At 58.4% G+C, this 9815-nt stretch overlaps 1 protein-coding gene across 1 annotated transcript; it reads left to right on the top strand.

Moving 5' to 3' along the window:
- Nucleotide 1: 1 nt before the first annotated feature.
- On the top strand, nucleotides 2-3908 carry Kcnf1 (potassium voltage-gated channel modifier subfamily F member 1; the record flags this gene model as incomplete). Its single annotated transcript, XM_010629128.2, has 1 exon — nucleotides 2-3908. A coding segment is annotated over one exon (1398 nt), but the record flags the coding sequence as incomplete, so codon positions are not given.
- Between the last annotated feature and the right edge of the window lie 5907 nt (nucleotides 3909-9815).

The raw sequence follows: 9815 nt of genomic DNA, 5'->3' as shown, positions 1-9815 counted from the left end.
GGGGGGCGTGAGGCAGGTGCTGTACGGAGACCTCCTCAGCCGGTATCCCGAGACGCGGCTGGCGGAGCTCATTAACTGCCTGGCGGGGGGCTACGACACTATCTTCTCCCTCTGCGATGACTACGACCCTGGCAAGCGCGAGTTCTACTTCGACAGGGACCCGGACGCCTTCAAGTGTGTCATCGAGGTGTACTACTTCGGGGAGGTGCACATGAAGAAGGGCATCTGCCCCATCTGCTTCAAGAACGAGATGGACTTCTGGAAGGTGGACCTCAAGTTCCTGGACGACTGCTGCAAAAGCCACCTGAGCGAGAAGCGGGAGGAGCTGGAGGAGATCGCGCGCCGCGTGCAGCTCATCCTGGACGACCTGGGCGTGGACGCCGCTGCGGGCCGCTGGCGCCGCTGCCAGAAGTGCGTGTGGAAGTTCCTGGAGAAGCCCGAGTCGTCGTGCCCGGCGCGCGTGGTGGCCGTGCTGTCCTTCCTGCTCATCTTGGTGTCGTCGGTGGTCATGTGCGTGGGGACCATCCCCGAGCTGCAGGTGGTGGACTCGGAGGGCAACCGCGTGGAGCACCCGACACTGGAGAACGTGGAGACGGCGTGCATCGGCTGGTTCACGCTGGAGTACCTGCTGCGCCTCTTCTCCTCGCCCAACAAGCTCCACTTTGCGCTGTCCTTCATGAACATCGTGGACGTGCTGGCCATCCTGCCCTTCTACGTGAGCCTCACGCTCACGCACCTGGGCGCGCGCATGATGGAGCTCACCAACGTGCAGCAGGCCGTGCAGGCCCTGCGCATCATGCGAATTGCGCGCATCTTCAAGCTGGCGCGCCACTCCTCGGGCCTGCAGACCCTCACCTATGCGCTCAAACGCAGCTTCAAGGAGCTGGGGCTGCTGCTCATGTACCTGGCTGTGGGCATCTTCGTGTTCTCGGCGCTGGGCTACACCATGGAGCAGAGCCACCCCGAGACCCTGTTTAAGAGCATCCCTCAGTCCTTCTGGTGGGCCATCATTACCATGACGACGGTCGGCTACGGCGACATCTACCCCAAGACCACCCTGGGCAAGCTCAACGCGGCCATCAGCTTCCTGTGCGGGGTCATCGCCATCGCCCTGCCCATCCACCCCATCATCAACAACTTCGTCCGCTACTACAACAAGCAGCGGGTGCTGGAGACCGCCGCCAAGCACGAGCTGGAGCTCATGGAGCTCAACTCGGGCAGCGCCGGCGCCGCCAAGCCCGGCTCTCGCAGTGACCTGGACACCCTGCCTGCCTCGGAACCCGCGGGAAAGGAGGCGCCCAGCTGGGGCAGCCGACTGAAGCTCTCCCACAGCGACACCTTCGTCCCCCTGCTGACGGAGGAGAAGCACCACCGGACCAGGATCCAGAGCTGCAAGTGACGGAGGGCGGGCGCCGCGGCAGGGCCTCGCAGTGTGGACCCTGAGGCGGAGGAGAAGGGCTGCCAGGTGTCCCCAAGCCTCCCCCAAACAGACCCTCGGGCTCCTCTGCCGGGCAAGGCTGGGTAAGGGGCAAGGCTGGGTGGGAGGGGCGCTGGGCCACAGGGCAGCCTAGGGGGTGTGCAGGGGCCTGGTTGGTGGCAGGAGCCCACGCCGGCTCGGTTCTTCTTCAATAAAAGCTCCTGCTCTGTGCGCCCTCTGTACTGTGGCTTCCGTGTCACCCTGAGAGTGGTTCGGCCACTCCCCAGGGCCAGGCCAGGAGGAGGGAGGAGCTAATTAAAGACGCGCTCCGGGCAGGGTGTGGAGTCAGGTGCCTGGCCACGTTCCTGGGGGCTCTGCGGGTGACATCTTCCTTCCGCCTCCTTCTGGGGTGAAGCTGGCTCCTGGCACCCAGGGTTGGGGGCAGGGGAGAAGTCACAAAGCCCATAGAACAGTGCAGTCACCATTTAATTGTCACCTGTGTGGGGTCTTTTGCACAACTTCTTTCTGTCCTTTCCTGCAACCCTGCTAGACAAGTGTCCTATTTTACAGGTGGAGAACCTGAGACCTAAGTTTCTTCTGGGGGATGCCAGGTGGTCTTGGGCCACAGGCTCTGCTTGGGCTCACGCAGGGGCTGGCGGATAGGGGCTGAGCGTCCCTGCACCCCAGCCCATCCTTCCACCCCAATCTCTCTGAGACACCTGCTTCATGGACAGCCCTAAGTCCATTCCCTGGGTCCCCTGCCAGCCTTGTCTGAGCTCAGGGAACAATCAGACAGCCCTGGTTTGAGCTCAGGGAGCAAGGACAAGATCAGAGGTGCAGGAGCTTAAGGGCTTTTTGCTAGTGTATCTTCCACCATTCTCCTGCTAGCTGTGTGACCTAAGGCTTGTTGATTAACCTCTCTGATCCTCATTCTGATGATTTATTAAACATGGATATAAAAGTGTCCTTGGAGAACCCTCGTTTTTAGCACAGCATCTGCCACTTAGTAAGTGCTCAATAAATGGCAGCTGGCTCTGTTTCTCTGCTCTTGGAAGGAGATAGCAGCACTGGCCCTCGGCCCGGCCACCATGGATCTGGGCTGGGTGAGCAGGGAGTGGGGACAGGACATTGTCACACCGTCCCCTGCTTTCCACCATCCACCAGCCCCAGAATTCTGCTCTTCCTTACCCTGCTGAGATGCCAGTGCTGGGGACAGGAAGGGGCCCGAGGTGTAGACAGGGGAGGGGGCTCGTCCCGTCAGCCACCATCTGGGGACACAGCCCCTCACTGCTCAGTCTTCCTGTGGTTCCCTGGGCCCTTCCAGGTCTGCCAGTGAGGACTTCAAAGCCTTGGGTGTGAATGCTTTTGTTGGGGTGGGGTGGAGGGTGGGGAGAGTGGCGGCTGTCGCCTGGGGGGGGGCCTGCAGGGACCTGGGGAAAGAGCTGAGGTCATCTCCGCGTGCTCAGGGTGAGCTGCAAGGGAGGACAGGTTGTCCCTGGCTTTGGGTGGACAGGCAACATGGCAGGCGTGGGGTGGCCACTCTGTGTCCTCAGCTGTCCCTGGAGGACTCTGAGGGTCCTGTCACCTCTGCCCCAGTGGGCTAAGACTCAGCTGTGTGTCTCTCTCTGCAGGACAGGGCTGGGTCCTGAGGCCATCAGAGGGGAGGTGGGGGCTGGGCAAGTGGGGACACAGTGGGAGGGTGGGTGAGGGGCTGTGGGGCTGCAGGGGTGCTGCCATCGAATGGGGGAGTGCTTCTCTTTGACCCCGTGCTCCCCAGAACCCCTAAGAGCTGCCCTGGCTGGCCTGAGGCCTTGCAGAGAGAGCCTAGGACAGGCAGGGCTGGGAGGCCAGCGTCGGGGGGGGGGAGCTCAATTCTGGCCCACAGCCACCTTGCAGTTTGGAAACTGAGTCTGGGGAGGGGAGCTACTGATCCTCCTGGGTTAGAATTAGAGGGAATCCTGTCCCAGAGCTCAGCGTGGGACAAATGAGCCTTGGATAGCGACGTAGAGGTGAGACCTGGGGGCTCAGGGCAGGGAGGGGGGCCCTCGGTCCCTGTGGGGTCTTCCCAAAGTCCAAGCCCTGGAACTTGAAAAGTCCCCGGGGCAGCTTTAAGAACTCCTGCTGATTGGTTGCACCCCACTCCTACTAAATTAGAACCTCTGGGAGTGACGCCTTCATTTTTTTTTTGTTTTTGTTTTACTTTTAAGAGCACATGAGTCACTGGAGATCTTGTGAAAATGTAGATTTTGAATCTGTGAAGCTGGCAGGTGCCTGTTGTTTCTGCATTTCCAGCAAGTGCTCCTGTGGGTCCAGGGCCCTGAGGAGGAGCGGACAAACTCTGGCTCCAGGAGCCACCTCCGGCTGCCCCTGCCCTGACCTGCTTCTGTCTCTCCCATGAGTGAAGAATGGTTTTTATATTTTGAAATGGTTGGAAAAATCTCCAAGAAAGAGTAACATTTTTGTGACCGGCAAAAAGTATGTGAAATGCACAATTCTGTGTCCACAATAAAGTTGGGACAGAGCCACGTGTATTTATTTGTCTGGGATTTGGGGGTCGCTGAACACAGAGCTGGGGGCTGAGACAAAGACCAGGTGGCCCCAAAGCCTGGCTGAGTTCCTTCCGGGTCCTTTGCACCTGAAGTTTGCCCACCTGGGCGGGAGCAGCGGCTTCCAGGTGAGCTTCAGGAATTAGTGGAGCCGAGGGAAGAGGGGTGCAAAGGACCTCAGACCCTGCTCACTCCAGCTACGGGACAACGGCTGAGCGGGTTTGCCTCATTTTTACACACGGGGAAACTGAGGCCCAGAGGGCAGAAGGCTAGTGCTGGTGGCAGAGGTAGGTTTACTCCCAGAGCCTCCAGGGGATACCCGTGGGCCCCCTTCCGGCCCCTCCTCTGGGGTGACCCCAGCTTCCTGAGAAGGTGACATCTGCCTCTCGCCAAGGTGTCCCCAGGGCCTGTGAGCTGGCTCAGGTTGTGCATGTTAAGGAAAGAGAGACGTGTTTCCTCCTACACAGTGCTGTTTTGGGCCAGATGCCGGGTTTCATAGAGTTTGGGAGTTTGGGTTCCATCTGGTTTTTGTGGGAGGCGCCCGAGGCTGTGGTTCTCCTCTGGGACCTGGAGGTACCGCATCAGACAGGGGTCCAGGGGCTCTGAGCAGGCAGGCCTGGCGTTACTGCGCACGCGCTCTCTGGCGATGGCCCTGGTCCTGGAGGTGGGCCCGGGCAGCCCCTCACCCTGCCCTGAGGGGCTGCCTGCCCCTCCCAGGGCCTCAGGAGGCAATCTCAGCATCTGGGGTGTCTCCTGGCGTCTCCAGGGAGATGAGAGAGGAGAAGCTTCCAGAGCCTCCCACCTGGTGCCTGTGGGAGGGCAGCTCTGGCACCAGGCGCTGGGCGCCGCCCTGGGGATGTCACCAGCCATACGCGGTGGAAGCGCCCCCCTAAATCCCTGCCTCCACTCCACACAGCCCAAGTCGCAGCTGGGAGGATGGCGTGGGTTTCCAAAAGGAGGAGTCTAGACAAGGCCGTCGCGGTCACCCAGCACCCTGTCGCCCTTCCAAGATCGGGGAGACGGGGCTGCTGTGGCTCTGGCTGGGAGGGGCCCTGGTGCTGCCTGTGTGCACACGGCCAAGGTGCGGTGTGGACTCCACCCGGGACCCGGGGCACCCGAGCAGCCCACAGCCCACACCCCGGCGGCAGCACCCTCTGCCTGCCGTGGGGCACAGCTGGGCGCGTGGGGCTGTGTGTGCCATCGCATAAGCCAGACCAAGATGAGACCCAAGTGCTGATGCACCCAGGCCAGGCTCCTGCTGGCACACGCACTGGCTACACTGTCAGAATTGTGTTGTTTTGAATGTTTCCATCTCATTTGCTTTGCTTTTTGGATTAGTACATGTTTGTGGCACATAGCAACTCACTCCTTTGGGGGATCAGTACATGTATACATCATATCTCATCAATCACTTTTTTGTTGCTGTTACAAAACACCCAACACTCACAACTTAAAGGAGGAGAGGTTCATTTTGACTCATGGTTGCTGTCCACGGTTGGCTGGTTCCAGGCAGTGTGGGATGGTGGAAGGGTCTGGCGGAGCAGAGCTGCTCACATCATGGGGCACCAGCAGCAGAGAGAGAAGGGAGGAGCCAGGGAGGGAAATAAACCCTCCAGGCCACACTCCAGGACCGCCCCTTCCACCAGGCCCTGTCTCCTAACAGGGGTGGGTTCTAAGCCCACGGCTTTCAGTCAGCTTTCAAAAGCCGCATCTATGAGCGGCTCTGGGGATACCTGGATCCAAAGCAGAACATTGGTTTGGCTCAGCGGCTCTGACCAGGCCTTGGAACGCAGGTCATGGAGGAAGCCCTGATGGAGACCCTAAGGACCAGGTTCCAGGTTAACTGGACCTCAGGGGCGCCCCCTGCTGCCCACATCTGCCCCTGGGAACCAGACGCAGCCCTCTCCCCTTCCCTGCCCCAGCTGTACCCAGGGTCCTCCCCACTGTCCTGTGTCAGAGGCTGCCCGCCGCTGCCCGTCTGGCTTCCAACTATGGGGTCCTTACGTAGCCAACCTCTGTCTCCTTCACCAGACCTCTGTGAGGACAGGGAACTGGGATCAGGTGGCCACTGAAACCCCAGTCTGCCGCTGCTCGGGCAGTGCTTAGAGAATGAGCGGAGGGCTTCGCTCCTGCCTAGGAGCTGGAACTCCGCGCTGCCCTCGGCAGGGATGGTTCCCAGCGGCCCCGGCTCTGCACATTTAAAATTGTTTACTTTTCGAGTGAACCCATCGCGTTACATAATGGGCTTCAGCTTCTGTTTCTCAGCACGTCTTCTCTCAACAGCGCCCTCTTCTACCCGCTGAGTGTGGGCTTGGGCATGGCTCCCTCTGTGTCCCCCACGGCCACCCCCCGGCCCCACCTCTCACTCCTCAGTGCCAACCTTCAGGTCCAACCTGGGCACTTTACTTTCACCCTATAGTTATTTTTATATTTTGACAATCAGCTGATCCCAAACTTAAACTAACAGGTAGCAATTTTAAAAAATATTTATGGTACTAGAGATTTGAACCCAGGATTTTTGCACCAGGCTACATCCCCAGCTCTTATTTTATTTTGAGACAGGTTCTTGTTAAGTTGCTAAGTTTCCTAGTCTAGGTTCAAACTTGGAGATCCTCCTGCTTCAGCCTCCCAGACTGTTGGGATCACAGACTACCATTTTTTAGACTTTGATCATGTGATTATTGTTCACCGCAGTCACAGAGAAGAGAGTGGAACCTGATGTCCCTGGCTGAAGGAGCTGCGTGTAATTTTCAGAAATGCAGCGTTGAGAGTTCCTCATCCTGACCGTGCCTCCTGGCTGCCTGGAGACAGCCCTGGGTAATGATGCAGGAGCTGTTGGCATGGGAGGCTTTCCTGGCAGCCCCATGTAATTCCCTGATCTGCACACTGCTGTGACAGGTCCTCAGCACCCGGTCCCCAGCCGGGCCACCTTTGGTCGCCCGTCACCTGGAGCCGGCTTGCTTTCTTTCTGTGAGTTGCGTGTATATTTCAGTCATTTCTGGGCAGCTTCTCATGCATATTCAAACCCAGGCTGGCAGGGCTTGTGATGATTCAGATGTTTGCTGCACGATGGAACCGATCTTAATATAGCTGTGGCCAGAGGACGCCCTCAGCACATGCAGGCTCCTCTGCTCCCCAAAACCTGCCTGGCCGAGGGGGCCCACAAACCCAATGGACTTCAGCCCCACAGAGACTGAGCCTGCCGGGCTGAACAGAGCTTTGAGTTGCTCTGGCTGTTGTCTGCCTTTTTGTTTTCCTTCTGGTGCTAAAGATTGAACCCAGGGCCTTCACACCCAGCTACATCCCAGCTTTATTGTGTATGTAATTAATTTTGGGACAGGGTCTCACTGGGTCACTAAGGGGCCCAGGCTGGGCTGAAATTTCACTCATCCTGCCTCAGCCTCCCAAAGAGCTGGCTTTGTTGTCCTTTTCCTATCATCCTTTCAACCGCCAATGCGAGGTCAAGAGGGGAGGGCTGGGGAGGTCAAGTGTGTTGCTGAGCTACAGGGAGGGATAGTTCTTTCCACAGAGCCTCCTGAGGGCCAGTGTGGCCTGGGACGTGATGCTGGTGACCCTGGGGCTGTCAGGTCGCGCTGGGGAGCAGAGTCACTGTCTTGGGAACTCTAAGTTTAGGTCCTCCCTGTCCCTCTTCCCAGATGCAAGGGCTAGGTTTCCGCTAAATCCTTCCTTGGGTTGCTTGGGGAGCAGTGGTTCTTCCTCACAGGGACCCTGTGGGCGGTGCCTGGGCAGAGAGCTGCCCCAGGAGCTCTCACAATGGGGTCCCCCAGATGACCTGTCTGGGGCTGAGTCAGCCCTAGCAGTGGCCACAGGATGGACTGAGGCTGGGTCTGCGTATGGCACAGTGCCCACTCCCATGAGCCACTGGGGCAGGGCAAGCCCGGGGGCTGTGGCGGGAGGTGGCAGGGGCCCTGTGGGGATGCTGAGCGGCACCTGCTGCTGGCAGTGTGGGAGCCCCTGCGCCGGCCTGGCTCCCTGACCCAGTGAGTTCACAGGCAGTGCAGGGCCCCAGGACACAGAGTAGCAGGCACCGTGGGCCCCCCTGGACCTGTGAGTCTCCACTGTGCACAGCTCTTGGCCAACCCTGAGTGAGCTCAAAAGACCCGGGAGCCCTCAGTCTGAGTTTCCACCACTGGTATGGTCACCACCCTGTCCCATCTCACTCGATACAGGGCACCTCACATCTCCAGAGCATGCACGTGGGGCCAGAAGCAGGGTGAGTGTTTAAATCAGTGTTTCCGAGACAGCTCCAGAGTCCTCTTTCATGAGTGTCTTCGTGGATGACTGAAATTGCTTCTGAAGGTTTGCAGCAATTTCTGTCAAATGAGGACACAGTGAGGGGCTGGGGATTTAGCTCAGTGGTTCCGGCAGCTGCTTCACAAGCACAAGGACCTGAGTTCAATCCCCAGTACCAAAAACACCCCACAATGCTGTGTCTTCTCAACCTTCGTCACGGAATCTGACACTGCGACTTCCCTCTCTTCCCCAAAGTCACAATGACCAGGAGAGGGAGACGTTTTGAATCCACTCAGGACATGGAGGCAGCCAGGCCAGCGCAGCTAAAGACCCTCAGGAGAGAGGACTCCAGAGCTGCTGCGGGAGGTGGTGAGGAGATGGGATGAGGGTGTGCAGAGCCAGGGGAGGATTTTGAGGGGCTTCGTGGCAGTGCGGCTTTTGCTGTAACAGTTTTTAAAGTTGAACCCGCAGCATGGTTTTCCATCACCTCCACGTCCCAGAAGCCTCCTGAGCGGCCGGTGTATCTGCAGCCCCAGCAGCCCGGCCACCTGGGCTCCCGCACCACCGCTCCAAGTCCCCAAGGCCAGCACCGTGCGGCTGGGGACCTGGGGCCTTTGGGTTCCACCCACTGCGGGACCCGCACCGCCAGACCTGGCCTGGGAGGGACCTGGCCTGCGAGGGCTGCTGAGGGGAGGGTGAACGAGTGAAGGAACTGGGACGCAGGGCCCGTGGGAGGGGCCCGAGCGACGGTGAGTGATTGGAGGAGCAAACCGAGGGAGGGGCGAATGCAGGCTGAAGATGAAGGAGCCCTGGAGCGGAGCGGCTGAAACCTGGGCTGTGGCTGTGAGCGGCAGGTGGCTCCAGGCTCCACCCCCTGGAAACCATGGCAACCCTGCCCGCTCCGGGTCAGCTCCGGGGCAGGATGCCAGGGAGTCCGTGGTCCACACAAAGGGAAGCCTGAGGCTTTCTCTCTGGGATGTCGGACCCTGATGGAGCTCTGGCCTCCGATTTCTTTTTAAACCATTTTCTTTCCCATCAGACTCCTCCCAAGCTTTCCGAGGCTTTAATGTACATTTGCAAGTTCCCGAGCACCAGGCTGTGTGACCCAGATGTTTAAGACCCACTCTCTGAGCCTTGGCTTTTTTAAAAAATGAGATATTGAGGATTGAAGCCAGGGCCTTCACACTGAGCTACATCCCTGATGCTTTATATCTTTTATTTTGAGACAGCGTCGGCTAAGTTGCTAAGTTGTCAAGTTGCCCAGGCTGGGATCAAAATAAAAACATAAAAAAAAGGCTATGAATGTAGCTCAGTGCAGAGGCTCTGGGTTCAATTCCCAGGACAGAAAATACAATACAACACAACACACTACACGACACTACACTGCAACACAATACATGAAAATTCCTAAGCACATGGGGTTTCTACTGGGGTGGGGAGCGATATAAATATCAAACGAGATCACCTCCACAGGAGTGGGGTGGTGGTTGGGTGAATATAACAATAAAAGTGAGTCAGACGAGGATTTTGGTCCTCCAGTGCATCTAAAAGTACTGTTTGCGTTATACTGTAGCTTACCAAGTGTGCATTAAATAGGG

This window comes from Fukomys damarensis, unplaced genomic scaffold (genome assembly GCF_012274545.1).
Source record: "Fukomys damarensis isolate Sample0158 unplaced genomic scaffold, DMR_v1.0_HiC HiC_scaffold_25, whole genome shotgun sequence".
Taxonomy (NCBI): domain Eukaryota; kingdom Metazoa; phylum Chordata; class Mammalia; order Rodentia; family Bathyergidae; genus Fukomys; species Fukomys damarensis.
Note: the sequence above shows the minus strand (reverse complement) of the source record. Positions and strands in the feature narration are given on the sequence as shown.